The sequence below is a fragment of the Mobula birostris genome, chromosome 15 (assembly GCF_030028105.1).
Source record: "Mobula birostris isolate sMobBir1 chromosome 15, sMobBir1.hap1, whole genome shotgun sequence".
NCBI lineage: Eukaryota > Metazoa > Chordata > Chondrichthyes > Myliobatiformes > Myliobatidae > Mobula > Mobula birostris.
The window spans coordinates 7457882-7475667 of NC_092384.1; the positions used below are offsets into that span (position 1 = coordinate 7457882).

At 43.4% G+C, this 17786-nt stretch overlaps 1 protein-coding gene across 4 annotated transcripts in view; it reads left to right on the forward strand.

Moving 5' to 3' along the window:
• The window catches only part of fcsk (fucose kinase), a 336758-nt gene that overhangs the window by 23464 nt on the left and 295508 nt on the right, over nucleotides 1–17786 (forward strand). For all 4 annotated transcript variants that reach the window (XM_072279284.1, XM_072279282.1, XM_072279286.1 and 1 more), the window contains exon 2: nucleotides 5017–5218. In XM_072279284.1, coding sequence (XP_072135385.1) covers nucleotides 5089–5218 — 130 coding nt within the window. In that variant the 5' untranslated portion in view covers nucleotides 5017–5088. The remainder of the gene's footprint in view (nucleotides 1–5016; nucleotides 5219–17786) is intronic.

Here is a 17786-nt window from a genome sequence, read left to right on the forward strand (position 1 = left end):
ACCCTTCGGCAGCCACTTCATTGTTTTCTTGCTTGATTGAGACAGAACAACTCTTTTACATTAGCGTCAAACTAAAGCAGAACTCAACCTTCCTCCTTTGATACCTGATTATCAGTGCTGTCTGGCATCCAAAAAAAACACGTCCATGCATTACTAAATGTGTTTTTCTTTCATAATATTTAAAAAAAGAATGCTTCAGTTTAATCAAAAAATTTTTCAAGTTGATGTTAGCATGTGTTTGAAATATACTGTGCTGCTGTTGCAAAAAGCCAATTTTTATGTCATTTATATTCTGTGTGTATACTGTATGCTTGTGGCAATACAATTTGAATGTCGTGTTTCTGTTACTTGTGGGGAACGGAAACTTCTGTTCAGTATATCCTGTTTGCATATCTATTTTTTTGTTAAATTGAAAAGTAGCAAATATTATTGAGACTGGCATTTTGAAATAAAATCAAAATATGCCAGAAATGTCTGGTAGGTCATTCAGCAACTCTGGATAGATGATAGTCGACGTTTCAGGCCGAGACCCTTCGTCAGGACTCACTGAAGGAGGAGCAAGTAAGAGATTTGAGAGGGGGAGGGGGAGATCCATAATGATAGGAGAAGACAGGAGGTGGAGGGATAGAGCCAAGAGCTGGACAGCTGATTGGCAAAAGGGATATGAGATGATCATGGGACAGGAGGCCCAGGGAGAAAGAAAAGGGGGAGGGGGGAAAAAGCCCAGAGGATGGTCAAGGGGTATAGTGAGAGGGACTGGGAGAAAAAGGAGAGAGAGAGAAAGAATGTGTGTATATAAATAAATAATGGATGGGGTACGAGGGGGAGGTGGGGCATTAGTGGAAGTTTGAGAAGTCAATGTTCATGCCATCAGGTTGGAGGCTACCCAGACGGAATATAAGGTGCTGTTCCTCCAACCTGAGGCATGTCAATTTGCAATTACAGTTATATGATGGGTCTCAGACAGGTACTCTGAGATAGTGATGCTCAGGTATTTAAAGTTACTGACCCTCTCCACGTCTGATCCTCTGATGAGTACTGGCTCATGGACCTCTGGTTTCCCTCTCCTGAAGTCTACAATCCTTGATCTTGCTGACACTTAGTGAGAGGTGGTTGTAATGAAATCACTCAGCCAAATTTTCATTCTCTCTCCTGTATGCTGATTCATCACTACCGACAACAATGGCATCATCAGCAAACGTGAATATGGCATTGGAACTGTGCTTAGCCCCACAGCCGCAGGTGTAAAGTGAGTAGAGCAAGGGGCTAAGCACATATCCTTGTAGTGCTCCTGTGTTGCTGGAGATTGTGGTGGAGATATTTTTGCCAATCCAAACTAACTGCAGTCTGCAAGTGAGGGGATCCAGGGCTCAATTGCACAAAGGAGTATTAAGGACTAAGTCTTGAAGTTTCCTGATTAGCTTTGAGGGGGTAATGGTATTAAATGCCGAGCTGCAATCGATGGAGGGCATGCTGATATATACCAGATGTCCCAGGGTTGTGTGAAGAGCCAATGAGATAGCATCTGCTGGACCTGTTGCTTCGGTATGCAAACACTAGTGAGTAAATAAGCAGGTTTATGCTGTTGCATTTATTTGAACAAAGGGCCTCTTTGTTAGGGGCTACATTTGCATGCTATTGGGAGGAATAATACAGCTCTGACAATACTTTCAACCCTTCCCTCTTTAACCGTGCAGGTGCAGACACCATTGTCGTATTCAGCCCATGATATATATGATCACTGATGGTCTTTCTGCTGATGCTACAAAATCTAGATCCATTTTCCAGGTCTAGTTCTGATGAAGGGACATTGACTTGCAACATTCTTGGCTTCTCTCTCCATGCATATGTTTTCTTTGGACCAGAGGGAATAGTCATAGTCATACTTTCTTGATCCCGGGGGAAATTGGTTAGAAGAATGTCCATTTAGAACGGAGATGAGGTGGAATTTCTTTAACCAGAGGGTAGTGAATCTGTGGAATTCATTGTCACAGGTGGCTGTGGAGGCCAATTCATTAGGTAAATTTAAAGTGGACATTGGTAGGTTCTTGATTAAGGACATCAAAAGGTTATCAGGAGAAGAATGAGGTTGAGAAGGAAAATAAACAAGACATGATTTATTATCAATCAGTCATGATGGAATGACGGAGCATACTCAATAGGCTGAATGGCTTAATTCTGCTCCTATGTCTTATTGTCTTGTAATTTCCGATATTTCCTCTTTTTTTCATTAGTATAATTCTGTTTTTAAGATGTCAGTAGTTAAACTCGCTTTACTTTCCGTATATGCAGAATGTTTAAGTTACAGCCCACCGATCCCAAGTTCAGTAGGGCCAGACTGTACATTTTGGAGTTGGATAAAGTATTAAAAAGAAAATATTAATTCTGATGTTGAGATTTCAATAGATCTTTAGAAATATATTATGATCTGCTTTTTGATTTTTCAGAAATCCTGATGCTTTGGCATTTGGCCCTCCTGGTTTTGTTTCCCACCGTCTTTTTAAACTTACTGGACCCCTGATTTCTATTTCTACCTCCAACTTTGCTCGGGTCCCATTTCCCCAAGTTCCCTTTAGACTTGCCTGGTTCACAGGAAAATTTATTATACTGTACTGCTGTGTGAAATCTTATAAGAAATGAATTATGAGAATAGGAGTACTAGTAAGAGCGGTATCCAAAAATCTGGAAAATCTGCTTGTGGGTACTACCAAAGCCATAAGCATGCCAGTATAGTTTTTTCTATAAATGAATTGGGGTCAGTACTGTGGTTTGGGATTTCATATTTCCTTACAACATTGAAGGAAGCAATTTGGCCCATCGTCTATGCTGACTCTCAAAAGAATTTCGTAATGACATTCCTTCAATTATTTTCTCCATATCCTATTCTCGATCACCATTCTTCCTGATTCTTCTCCCATAAAACTATTGCGGGAGCAATCTACATGTGGGAGGAGATGGGGAGAACTTCACACAGCCGTGGTCTGGATTAAACCAGGTTTTCTGGAGCCTTGCAGTAGTAACTGTACCTGCCACGCTGGTAATAGATGTGATTGCTGACAGCAAGCTGGGAAAGTGCTGACAGGACTGGAGGTACAGTGTATGACTTCACTGCCTAGCCTGTCTATCTGAGTGGGTTGTGCTGAGTTCACATTGCGGTGCACATTGAAGCCTGGTTTCATTTCATACCAGAGCATACTTCTGGATTTATCAGAGGTCTTTTTCCTTTGGTGGAAAAGTAAGAACAGTAAGCATTTAATAATGACTTACAGAATTATTACTTTGCAGCCTACACATTTCTCAGCTTGTGCTTCATTACATTTCATGCAATTAGATTGTAGATTGTCTCCTCCAATCTTCATCCCTGGGCTCTAACCTCACTTCACTTGGAGCTTACATTCTCTCTGTCCAGTGCACAGGAATGACCCCTGAGCTCTTCCCGTTGACCTTTTCTAATTTTATTTTTACACTCGTAATGAAGCTGCTTCTGAAAACTTCACTTGTATTGCTGCTCCAGTTGGTGTGCTGGAGTGCTATAAGTGGCAGAAAGAATTAATAGTCTGTGTGGCAGTTCGTATTATAAATGTTCTTTGTACATGTTATTCAAAGAACATTTATTATCAAAGAATATATAAATTATACAACCTTGAGATTTGTCTACTTACAGACAGCCACAAAGTAAGAAACCCTAAAGAACCCAATTTAATAAAAAGACCAACACTCAATGTGCAGAAAGTAAAATACACAAATCATATAAACAATACATGTCAGCAACAGCATTCCGAACCAAATTGTGTCCGAAGCTTTGAATCCCAGGAGCAGCCCAGAGTACGCCCAAAGCCTCAGTTCATCATGTTAACGGGGCGAATTGCTGTGAAGCTCATAGACACAAAGCACAGCAGCTGGGGCAGTCTGACAGCCTCTGTCACAGAGAGAGGAATGAACATTGCCAGAAAGCGAGTGAAATCGACTCGACTCTCTCCTTTGGTCCCAACACTATGCTTTTCCTATCTGGCCAATGTTTAAATTGTCTAAGCAGCAGATTATGCCTCGCATTAGGACCCAGGCCCCTCCTCTGTGAAATGCTCCAGGCCTAGACCCTGCCGTCTAGCAATTCACTCAGCCTCATAACCCAGCCCAAAGCTGTTCTCAACCTCTCCAAAGTGGCTGGGTGCTTAGAGCGATCCAACCTCACATCGGGTTGGTTGGACGGGCATTGAAACTCCTCTAAGAAGCACTCACTCCAACTCCCATCGGCATCGATTTTGCAGTACACCAGCATGGCTCATCTCTTGAATTTGCTTCGCCTTCATTCGCCTCTTCATTGTTGTGATAGATTACCACAATTTTACTTCAGAAAAAGTGTTATTAATAATGTTTTTAGTTGAATTTCTTGCCTTTTGAACTACCAGTAAGCTGAAGCTCCCCTTCAGTAGCGCCATCTTAAGCCAGAAATTTAAGATTATTTATCTATCTATCTATATCCATCCATTTATTTACTACTGTACAATTAAACAGCAACAGAGTATAGTGAAACTTGAATAATCTGCTATTGAAATGATCAGACATCCAGGTGCTAATTCTCATGTTGCCTCTAATGCACCGGAGGCCCAGTGCCCATGCTTCCTGTACGACTCCGAGGCAACGCACCCGTCCCTTGTCCTAACACACTGGGGGTCCCAGTTCCCACACTCTCCTGTGTCATACCTAGCCCTGAGCTTGCATTGATATATTTATTGTACTACCGTTTAGCATGCCAAAAGAAAAATGTGAATTAACTGTTTTGGAGTATAAATGGGAATAATACCTAATGGAATGGAAAATCTATCATTCCAGCGCCATCAAAGTCTGGGAAAGCCACATATACTGAATTTTACTGTCTGAACCCAAACAAATTGCATGGGCTTGTTCTTTTCTTGTTATCCATTGCCTCCACCTTGATTTTAAGTGTACCATTTTGTATTTATCCGTGCAGTTGCCACCATTTGCCATGGAATAATTATTTTGCATTATTTCCAGGAAGCGACCTGCTTACGTATATGATGTATCTGAAAAGCAATTGGATGGCATGAGGTGAAGAAACTGGTAAGAATGGCGAACATAGGCAGTGAGCCATTGGTATCAGAAGAGCTGAACTTCAATGCCCAAGCCAGAAAAGTGGACTGGACTATCATCATCCTCACATGCCAGTACAAACACAGTCTACATGCCTTCCAGCGAGGTATGTTTTGCAGAACCTGTGCATGAGTAAACTGTCCAAGCATTGATTGCAAGCTGTTAACTGGTAACTATTCATTTTGTAGAAGAGTATTTGAGGAAGAAACCATTCTTGCTGTCACTATGGCAGCAAATTGTCCACTGTGAATTAGATTCTGTTTTTCTTTAGTTGTGTAGAACTTGTGCAGTTGCTGGAAAATTGAATTTAATTTTTGCTCTTGGATCTCAGAAGATGTTTGACAAAATACTTTGGAAAATGCATTGTTGCTGTAATTAAGGTGGTAGCAAGTAGAAGAGGTTGACGAGGGATGGGATAGTTGTGTAAATAATTTTAAATAGTGGAACTTGCAAATAGGTGAGCTATTCTAATTTCATTTGATGTGGAATAGGCCCCTTGAAAGATGGGTGTTTAGAGTAGTAAGCTGTGACTGAGGAAGCTGAATTAGTTTCACTGACTTGGGTATTTTCAATGTTTGATTAACGTGGTAAAATAGTCCCTTATTCGTTGACCATCCAAGCATCTTGAAAAATTCATTGCAAGATCCACTTTCATAAGTTGCAATTATGTTGTAGCAGTTATCTGAACAGATTGTATTTGCAGTATTGTCTCATTAAAACTACTTGCCCTTTGGAACTGAGAATGCAGTATTCTCTGCTGGGATCCATTTCCAAAATCCCATTTATCACTGCTTGCATGGGAAACTAACCTTGCCTTTCAATGTGCAGTACCTGGCTATTGTTTCAGAGCTTCTGTTTAGACTGGATTACTAAATTGATCATGTTAATGTTCAGTGTGTTTAAATACATAGTTGGAGTTTCAGAACATTGTTCGTAGACTCTGGCAGATGTTACTGGGGTTAATGCAGTTCACCAGTCAGCTCTGGAATCTCACTTATCCCTTGTAAGGCAGAAATATCTGCTTTCTGCACACACTCTCCTTGCTGCATTGCAATTGTGCTTCCTATGCTATTACACGAACTGTAACTACCTTTTTACACTAAGTTCAACACACACACTTCTGCACTTGGTTCATTTTAAGTGTTCTAATAGTAACTGTCAAAAAATGCCGAGGTGATCTCCTGTCTGCATGTCTCACAGTTTTTCCTCAATCTCTTAACCACGCAGGTGAAAACAGCATTGACATTCTCAGTCAACACAGCCGCAAAACACTAACACGGTTTGCAAAACACACTCAGCCAATTAAAGCAATAAATACTTGCAGCAAAGGTGAATAATTCAATTAAAACAGCATTACATCATGAACAGTGACAGGATAATCTCTGGCAAAACACTGACCATTCTCCTCACTGAGACCATTCACACTTAGCAGTGTAAACAACAGGAATTCTGCAGATGCTGGAAATTCAAGCAACACACATCAAAGTTGCTGGTGAACGCAGCAGGCCAGGCAGCACCTGTAAGAAGAGGTGCAGTCGACGTTTCAGGCCGAGACCCTTCGTCAGGACTAACTGAAGGAAGAGTGAGTAAGGGATTTGAAAGTTGGAGGGGGAGGGGGAGATCCAAAATGACAGGAGAAGACAGGAGGGGGAGGGATGGAGCCAAGAGCTGGACAGGTGATAGGCAAAAGGGGATACGAGAGGATCATGGGACAGGAGGTCCGGGAAGAAAGATGGGGGGGGGGGACCCAGAGGATGGGCAAGGGGTATATTCAGAGGGACAGGGGGAGAAAAAGGAGAGTGAGAGAAAGAATGTGTGCATAAAAATGAGTAACAGATGGGGTACGAGGGGGAGGTGGGGCCTTAGCGGAAGTTAGAGAAGTCGATGTTCATGCCATCAGGTTGGAGGCTACCCAGACGGAATATAAGGTGTTGTTCCTCCAACCTGAGTGTGGCTTCATCTTTACAGTAGAGGAGGCCGTGAATGGACATGTCAGAATGGGAATGGGATGTGGAATTAAAATGTGTGGCCACTGGGAGATCCTGCTTTCTCTGGCGGACAGAGCGTAGATGTTCAGCAAAGCGGTCTCCCAGTCTGTGTCGGGTCTCGCCAATATATAGAAGGCCACATCGGGAGCACCGGACGCAGTATATCACCCCAGTCGACTCACAGGTGAAGTGTTGCCTCACCTGGAAGGACTGTTTGGGGCCCTGAATGGTGGTAAGGGAGGAAGTGTAAGGGCATGTGTAGCACTTGTTCCGCTTACACGGATAAGTGCCAGGAGGGAGATCAGTGGGGAGGGATGGGGGGGACGAATGGACAAGGGAGTTGTGTAGGGAGTGATCCCTGCAGAATGCAGAGATGCGGGGGAGGGAAAGATGTGCTTAGTGGTGGGATCCCGTTGGAGGTGGCGGAAGTTACGGAGAATAATATGTTGGACCCGGAGGCTGGTGGGGTGGTAGGTGAGGACCAGGAGAACCCTATTCCTAGTGGGGTGGCGAGAGGATGGAGTGAGAGCAGATGTACGTGAAATGGGGGAGATGCGTTTAAGAGCAGAGTTGATAGTGGAGGAAGGGAAGCCCCTTTCTTTAAAAAAGGAAGACATCTCCCTCGTCCTAGAATGAAAAGCCTCATGCTGAGAGCAGATGCGGCGGAGACGGAGGAATTGCGAGAAGGGGATGGCGTTTTTGCAAGAGACAGGGTGAGAAGAGGAATAGTCCAGATAGCTGTGGGAGTCAGTAGGCTTATAGTAGACATCAGTGGATAAGCTGTCTCCAGAGACAGAGACAGAAAGATCTAGAAAGGGGAGGGAAGTGTCGGAAATGGACCAGGTAAACTTGAGGGCAGGGTGAAAGTTGGAGACAAAGTTAATAAAGTCAACGAGTTCTGCATGCGTGCAGGAAGCAGCGCCAATGCAGTCATCGATGTAGCGAAGGAAAAGTGGGGGACAGATACCAGAATAGGCACGGAACATAGATTGTTCCACAAACCCAACAAAAAGGCAGGCATAGCTAGGACCCATACGGGTGCCCATAGCTACACCTTTAGTTTGGAGGAAGTGGGAGGAGCCAAAGGAGAAATTATTAAGAGTAAGGACTAATTCCGCTAGACAGAGCAGAGTGGTGGTAGAGGGGAACTGATTAGGTCTGGAATCCAAAAAGAAGCGTAGAGCTTTAAGACCTTCCTGATGGGGGATGGAAGTATATAAGGACTGGACATCCATGGTGAAAATAAAGCGGTGGGGGCCAGGGAACTTAAAATCATCGAAAAGTTTAAGAGCGTGAGAAGTGTCACGAACATAGGTCAGAAGGGATTGAACAAGGGGTGATAAAACAGTGTCGAGGTATGCAGAAATGAGTTCGGTGGGGCAGGAGCAAGCTGAGACAATAGGTCGGCCAGGACAGGCAGGTTTGTGGATCTTGGGTAGGAGGTAGAAACGGGAAGTGCGGGGTGTGGGAACTATAAGGTTGGTAGCAGTGGATGGGAGATCCCCTGAGCGGATAAAGTCTGTGATGGTGTGGGAGACAATGGCCTGGTGCTCCTTAGTGGGGTCACGATCGAGGGGTAAATAAGAGGAGGTATCCGCGAGTTGTCGCTGTGCCTCGGCAAGGTAGAGGTCAGTGCGCCAGACTACAACAGCACCCCCCTTATCGGCGGGTTTAATAATAAGGTTAGGATTAGTGCGGAGGGAGTGGAGAGCAGAGCGTTCGGAAGGAGTGAGGTTGGAATGGGAACAAGGTGCGGTGAAGTGGAGACGGTTGATGTCCCGTCGGCAATTAGCGATAAAGAGATCCAGAGCAGGCAGAAGACCAGAGCGGGGTGTCCATGAAGAAGAGAAGGGTTGAAGACGGGAGAAGGGGTCATCGGTGGGGATGGAAGAGTCCTTGCCGAAGAAGTAGGCTCGGAGGCAGAGACGGCGGAAGAAAAGTTCCGCATCATGGCGAACACGGAACTCGCTGAGGTGTGGGCGAAGGGGGACAAACGTGAGGCCCTTACTGAGAACAGAGCGTTCTGCCTCCGACAGTTGAAGGTCGGAGGGGATGGTAAAGACCCGGCACGGATGAGAGCTGGGATCAGAGGGGGGAGGGGGGAGGCTGGGGGTGTCAATGGAGAGGGGAGGGTTGGGGTGAGACGAAGATGGAGCCTCCGAGGGCCCAGGAATTGACGGTGGGACCTGAGGAAAACGGGGCTGCAGAGTGGTGGTGGGGGAAGGGGAGACGGGAGTCACAACAGCAGCACATAAACATCCGGCCTGGAGTTCAAGGCAGTGTAGTCAGTTGTACAGTGTGCTACCTGTGCCAGAAATCAGGACATTTAGTCCATTATTGTAAATACAATGATTACAACATTGAAAGACCAACAGAATGAGATGCAAGTATGAAAACACACAATCTTCACTATTATCTCAGCAGTTGTTCACTATAATCTCATCTGTTGTTACATGAAAGTCAAATACACAATTGCTAACCTTTAGGAAAAAAAATTAATACATCTCTGCCAACAGAAATACAGGACAATAATAACCACCTTTGATCTATTCTGTCCCTAATGTTGGGCCACATGTTTTCATCCAGATTACAGCATCTGTATTAAAAAGACGGGCAGTATTGGGGGGGTGGGGGGTTTGCGTTAAAAAGTGAACTTCAATCCGTAGAAAGAGGTGACATAAAGCATCTTATGGTTGAGCCCACTAGGGAAAAGGCATTTCTGAACTGGATGTTGTGTAATGAACCAGATTTGATCAGGGAGCTTAAAGTAAAGAAAACCTTAGGAGGCAGTGATCATAAAATGATAGAATTCATTCTGAAGTTTGAGAGGGAGAAACTAAAGTCAGATGTATCAGTGTTGTAAAGGGAATTACAAAGTCATGAGAGGGGAGCTGGCCAAAGTTGATTGGAAGGGGACACAATCAAGATAATGGCAGAACAGCAGTGGCTGGAGTTTCTGGAGGAAAATCACAAAGTGCAGGATAGATGAATTATTCTAAAGGGAGGATGAGGCAACTCTGCGTGACAGGGGAGGTTAAGGACTGCATAAAAGGAAAAGAGAGGGCATATAATATAACAAAACTTAGTTTAAAACTTCATTGCTAAGGATAAAGTTTCAGGGAACTTGGAGGCACTTTATAAAATATGCCAAAATCAGCATGGTTTCCTTAAAGGGAAATCTTGCCTGACAAATCTGTTGGAATTCAGTCAGGATAGACAAAGGAGAGTCAGTGGATGTTGTTTACTTGGATTTTCAGGAGGCTTTTATCAAGCAGCCGTGTACGAGCTGCTGAGCAAATTGCGAGCCCATGGATTACAGGAAGTATATCAGCATGGATAGAAGATTGGCTAACTGGCAGGAAGCAAGGAGTTGGAATAAAGAGGGCTTTTTCTGGTTGGCTGCTGGTGACTGGTGGTGTTCCGCAGGGGTCGGTGTTGGGATCACTTTTTTCCATGTTATACGTCAATGATTTGGCTGATGGAATCGATAGTTTTGTGGCCAACTTTGTGGATGATACAGAGATAGGTGGAGAGGCAGGTAGCGTTGAGGAAGCAAGGAGTCTGCAGAAGGATTAGACAGATTGTGTGAATGGGCAAAGAAGTGGCAGATGGAATATATTGTAGGGAAGTGTATGGTCTTGCACTTTGGTCTCCAATCAGGGAGAACATTGGAAAATCAGAGATGTAAAGGGACTTGGGAGTCCTCGTGCAGGATTCCCTAAAGGTTAACTTGCAGGTTGAGTCGGTGGTCAGGAAGGCAAGTGCAATGTTAACATTCATTTTGACAGGACTAGAATATAAGAGCAAGGAAGTAATGCTGAGACTTTCTAGGCATTGGTCAGACTGCCCTTGGAGTGTTGTGAGCAGTTTTAGGCTACGTATCTAAGAAAAGATGTGCTAACCTTGGACAGGGTTCAGAGGAGGTTCCTAAGAATGATTCCAGGATTGAAAGGGTTAACATTTGAGAGTTTGATGGCTCTGGACCTATACTCACTGGAGTACAGTGATGACGGGTCTCGGCCTGAAATGTCTTCTGTTTACTCTTTTCTATGGTTGCTGCCTCTCTATCACTGCAGATGAGTGGTGAAAAGATACATTGCCCCTTATGATGACATAGTATAGGCTATTGATCTTGGCATCTTGTTTCTTCTTGGAGTTATATGTAAAGCTCATCAAGGACTGTGATAAGGTATGGAATGTTATATGGCCCAACCATTGTGAAGTATGCCAGAACACCAGTGTCTGATATGGCTGCATACATGGTAATGTTTGAACCTCTCTTGCATGGTACCATGACTGTTGGCTTTTGCCCTACCACATTTCTCCCTCGTCTTTGTGTCTTGGACATATTGAAGCCAGCTTCATCAATGTAGATGAATTTGTGGTATCACGTTGGACTCCAGCTCCATTATCCTCTAATCACAATAGAGAAAAATTGAAACACATGGAAAAGTGTATGAAATGGAATACAGTATTTCTTTGTAAAACCTACATGTACCATGTTGACAATTTGTCTGTACATACAGATACCCCGGTTCCATAACCCTGTCACTGCTTCATTTCCATGTGATGGAGTTTCAACACCCTATTAATTGTCAATATACTGACTGTATGAATATTTGAGAAGTTGGTACAGTCTTCGATTACAGCTGTCACACAAGCGTATGCCATTGTTTTCTAGCACCATCTGAACAATTGTCCAGCATCGAACAGCTAGATGTTTTCTTTTACTTCTGCGAAAACACAGGTATATTTCCATAGAGTACATTTACCGTAACAGGTTATTTGTAGAGGGAAAACTGTACTATTTTACACATGAGTATCAAACTCAGTTACATAACATATAGGTGTAAATTTGCAATGGGTGTCTTACCGATTCTCATTCCTGAATGTCCAAATAATTGATGCCACATATGAACATGTCATATCAGGCTGCACCTTTTGACCAGCCTAATGCATGGGCAGACCATGATTTAGGACACGGTCAACAATTCTATGGGTACATCCTGGTCATTCACACAGAAGTAGTTTATATTGAAGCCCATCATAAAACAGTCAATAGTGGCCATTGCAGTTCCCATCTACAGTAGCCTTTAGGATGGACTGGAATTTTTAGACTTCTTTTTCTGTTGCTATATGGGATGATCACACAAAGTGATCTTCAACAGAGTGTTTCCTAAATGTAGTGGGAGGTTGTAAGAGAGAGGAAGAAGGTGCAGTGGGCAATGGGTGGCTCCACTTGCTTCTGGGATGTAATGGTTTACATAAAAGTACATCACAAACTGCATTTTTCTCTGGTCTTTTTGTACACTACAAATGAAATACTTATTGTAAAGTATGAAACCATTTGTAACAACAGAAAAGTTTGTGTGAGATCAGCATGCACTATATGCTGGTTGCTACAGATTTCTAGCATCTGCAGTCTCTCATGTGTCTCAGGTTTGTGTGAGAATCGCAAAATACAGGAATAGTACAGAGTGAAATTGTCTCAAATGAACATGTCTCACCTCAAGTCTTTGAATCTTTGTAGGTCAGAGTTATTATCGAGAACAAGTGTGAACTCTTCAAACACAGAAAGGAAATCTAGATAGTTTACTCCAGAACTTAAACATATCTTTAGGGGTGTTATAGGGTCAGAGCAGGTTTTATAGCTACTGATGGGTAAAGAGAAAGTAAAGTATGGAGAATAAAAATTTGATCAGTTCAGACTGTGCACGGTACCTGCTACCTGTCTGGCTAAAGAGACAGATTGTCAGATCATCAGAAACACTGTACAAAGTACATTGAAGCAGAAGTTGTCCTAAAGGGGGAGGACGATGTGACTATAATGCCATGATTAATGACACAAGAAGTATCCTTTCTATGAAGGGTTGAAAGGATACATAGAGTATTGTGCCTACTCAGTTTCAGGGAGGAACATCTCAGGTTATTGGGCAAAAAGTGGATTTCTAATCATCTGAAAACAACAGGAATTCTGCAGATGCTGGAAATTCAAGCAACACACATCAAAGTTGCTGGTGAACGCAGCAGGCCAGGCAGCATCTGTAGGAAGAGGTGCAGTCGACGTTTCAGGCCGAGACCCTTCGTCAGGACTAACTGAAGGAAGAGTTAGTAAGGGATTTGAAAGTTGGAGGGGGAGGGGGAGATCCAAAATGATAGGAGAAGACAGGAGGGGGAGGGATAGAGCCAAGAGCTGGACAGGTGATAGGCAAAAGGGGATACGAGAGGATCATGGGATAGGAGGTCCGGGAAGAAAGACAAGTGGGGGGGGAACCCAGAGGATGGGCAAGGGGTATATTCAGAGGGGCAGAGGGAGAAAAAGGAGAGTGAGAGAAAGAATGTGTGCATAAAAATAAGTAACAGATGGGGTACGCAGGGGAGGTGGGGCCTTAGCGGAAGTTAGAGAAGTGGATGTTCATGCCATCAGGTTGGAGGCTACCCAGACGGAATATAAGGTGTTGTTCCTCCAGCCTGAGTGTGGCTTCATCTTTACAGTAGAGGAGGCCGTGGATAGACATGTCAGAATGGGAATGGGATGTGGAATTAAAATGTGTGGCCACTGGGAGATCCTGCTTTCTCTGGCGGACAGAGCGTAGATGTTCAGCAAAGCGGTCTCCCAGTCTGTGTCGGATCTCGCCAATATATAAAAGGCCACATCGGGAGCACCGGATGCAGTATATCACCCCAGTCGACTCACAGGTGAAGTGTTGCCTCACCTGGAAGGACTGTTTGGGGCCCTGAATGGTGGTAAGGGAGGAAGTGTAAGGGCATGTGTAGCACTTGTTCTGCTTACACGGATAAGTGCCAGGAGGGAGATCAGTGGAGAGGGATCGGGGGGACGAATGGACAAGGGAGTTGTGTAGGGAGCGATCCCTGCGGAATGCAGAGAGATGGGGGGAGGGAAAGATGTGCTTAGTGGTGGGATCCCGTTGGAGGTGGCGGAAGTTACGGAGAATAATATGTTGGACCCGGAGGCTGGTGGGGTGGTAGGTGAGGACCAGGGGAACCCTATTCCTAGTGGGGTGGCGGGAGGATGGAGTGAGAGCAGATGTACGTGAAATGGGGGAGATGCGTTTAAGAGCAGAGTTGATAGTGGAGGAAGGGAAGCCTCTTTCTTTAAAAAAGGAAGACATCTCTAGGACGAGGGAGATGTCTTCCTTTTTTAAAGAAAGGTCTAGGATGAGGGAGATGTCTTCCTTTTTTAAAGAAAGGTCTAGGATGAGGGAGATGTCTTCCTTATTGATTAATCTTGAGGGGATGATAGTATTGAATGCTGAGTTGTAGTTGATAAAGAACATTCTGGTGTATGCATCTTTCCAGTCCAGATGTTCCAGGGATGAGTGAAGAGCCCATGAAATGCCATCTGCTGTGGACCTGTTGTGGCAGTAGGCAAATTAGAGCAAATCAAAGTAGCTTCTCAGGCAGAAATTGAAGTTTCATCACCAACCTCTCAAAACACTTCATCACTGGATGTAAGTGCTGTTGGACAATGGTCATTCAGGCAGGTTACCATGTTATTCTTAGGCACCAGTATAATTAAAGCCTGCTTGAAGCAGGTGGGTACCTCAGACTGCTGAAGCAAGAGGTTAAAGATCTCAGTGAACACTCCAGCTAGTTGAACAGCACAGGTCTTTAGTACTTGGCCAGATACACCATATGTGCCGAATGCTTTCTGTGGGTTCATCCTCCTAAAGGATGCTCACATGTTGGCCTCAGAGACAAATCACAGAATCCTCAGGGGCTGTGGGAGTTTGTGATGGCTCCTCCATTTTTTAATGGACAAAATGAGCATCGAAGGCATTGAGCTCAACTGGAAGCGAAGTCTTGTTGTCACCTAAGTTTCTTGATTTCCCTTTGTAAGAGGTGATAGCATTCAAGTGCTGCCACAGCTGTTGAGCATCCCTTATTGATTCAAGTTTAGTCCGCAATTGCCACTTCACCTGTAGCATGGCTTTCTGGAGATCATACCCGGACCTCTTGTAACTTTCTTGTTTGCTAGACTTGAGTACTTCTGTCCTGGCCATCACCAGATTGCTGATCTCAAGGTTCTTCCAGGGCTTCTGATTGAGAAGAGTTAGAATGAGTTTGTGACAACCATGGTGTATTCATTCAAATAATCTAACATTTACCTTTTTAATCAACAATTCAGCAGATCCCATTGTTTACACAGGGTACCTGATGAGAGTGTTATCCAAAGTTATGATTCCCAACTTAACATGATCTGCATTCATTATTACATCATGTGCTATTGGTATTTTGCAAAGTAGGTTGCTGGTCAGGTCGTCCTCTAGGCACCTCTATGTTAACAATAATTGCATAGTGTAATGAACCTGAGAGTTGGAAAAGATTATTTAAAGCAGAAATTTAACCTCAGAAGACCAGCCAGTTGCTATGGAAATCTGGCTTGCTGCCACTCCTTCTTCATGTATTGTCAGTGAAACCATGCAGAAAACATCCTTATTTAATAGGATTGTTGTGATTAATCATGAGAGGGGACTGGCCTATTTCTGGTGTACCCTGGGCAAAAGGATTTTTTTAGAGATTAATGTTGCTGATTGGTCCCTTGTGAGTATAGATGATTGTTCAAGCCTTGTGATTGTTGCTGTATGGCACTGGAGCAAAAGCACATGTGGGATTTTCGCTCATTGCTTGACTCAGTTGCTGGCAATGTGTGAGAGAATTGCAGTGTTCTAAAAATATAAGCTGACAATTTAAATTAATACAGTAATCTCTTATAACAGTATTGAAGCAACATTACAGTTGCCTTCACTTCTGTGATATGTCAAGCAAGCACTTATCTACATACCCTGGTAATTCTAGTGGATGTTACAGATCCCATGTTAATGCTGAAACTCAGTGTTTCCTGGTATTGTGTTGGATCTTTTTTCCAGAATCAACATGTTAATTAGATGTTTGCGGGGTTTGTTGGGTGGAAAAAATGCCTTTCACACTTGAATTTTTACTAACTGCCATTGTACTGAATGATTCATTCTTGTGTGGAAAATCCCTGAAGCATTAGAGATATATGAGATGAAGTACTGAATTAATGGAATACATTTTACAAGAGTAGAATTAGGCCACTCGGCCCATCAAGACTGCTCCACCATTTTATCAAGGTTGAATTATTATCACTCTCAACCCCTATTTTCCTGCCTTCTCCCCATAACCTTTGGTGCCGTTATGAATCAAGAACTTATCAACCTCCACTGTTACATATGCTCCATAACTTGGGCTCCACAGTTGTCTGTGGCAGTGAATTCCACAGATTCACCACCCTCTGGCTAAAAAAATTAATTCTTACCTTTACTCTGAGGCTCTGTCCTCTGGACCTAGGCTCACTGAATTTAGGAAACATAATCTTCACATCCACTCTATCTCGGCGTTTCAATATTTGAGATCAACCGCACCCCCCCCCATTCTTCTAAACTTGAGCGAATACAGTCCCAGAGCCATCAAATGCTTCTCATGCGCTAACCGTTTCATTCCTAGAATTTCATCTGGATAATCTCCAATGCAAACAGCTCTTTTCTTACTTAAGGGCCCCAAAACTACTCAAAATTCCCAATCATGTATGGTCTAACAAATGCTTTATAAAACCTCAGCATTACATCCTTGCTCTTATATTCTAGTCCTCTCAAATGAATGCATTTTCCTTCCGTAATGCTGACTCAACCTGCAAGTTAACCTTTAGGGAATTCTGAATAAGAACTCCCAAGTCCCTTTGAACCTCTTAATTTTGAATCTTTTCCCCTTTTAGAAAATAATCTACACCTTTTTTTCCTTCTACCAAAGTGCACCACCATACACTTCCTAACACAATATTCCATCTGTCACTTCTTTGCCCCTTCTCCCAATCTGTCCCAGTCATTCTGCAGACTCAATGCTTCGCAACACTGCCTGTCCTTTCACCTATCTTTGTATCTTTGTCCACAAAACCATCAATCATATCATCCAAATTGTTGACATATAACATGAAAAGAACTGGTCCCTGTGGAACACCGCTAGTCACCAGCAGCCAACCGGAATAAGCCCCTTTTGTTTCAACTCTTTGCCTTCTGCCAGTCAGCCAATCTTCTATCTATCCTAGTATCTTTCCTGTAATACCATGAACTCTTATCTCGTTAAGCAGCTTCATGTGCAGTACCTTGTCAAAGGCCTACTGAAAATCCAAGTAAACAACATCCATTGACTCTCCTTTGTCTATCCTACCTGTTATTTCCTCAAAGAATTCTAACATATTTGTCAGGCAAGCTTTCCCTTTAAGGAAACCATGCTGACTTTGGCCTATTTTATCCTGTACCTCTAAGTACCCTGAAACCTCATCATTAATAATGGATGCCACCATCTTCCCAATCACAGAATATAGGCTAACTGGCCTATAATTTCCTTTCTCGTGCTTCCCTACCATGACTGGAATAACATTTGCAATCTTCTAGTCTGCAGGAACCATTCTAGTGATTTTTGAAAGACCATTCCTAATGCCTCCACAATCTCTTCAGTTATCTCTTTCAGACCCCTAGAATGTACTCCATCTAGTCCAACTGATTTATCTACCTTCAGACTCCAGCTTCACGAGCACCTCCTTAGTAATAACAATGACAGTCTCTTCTACTCCCTGACACACTTGAATTTTTGGCATACTGCTAGTGTCTTGCATAGTGAATACTAATACAAAATACTTATTAA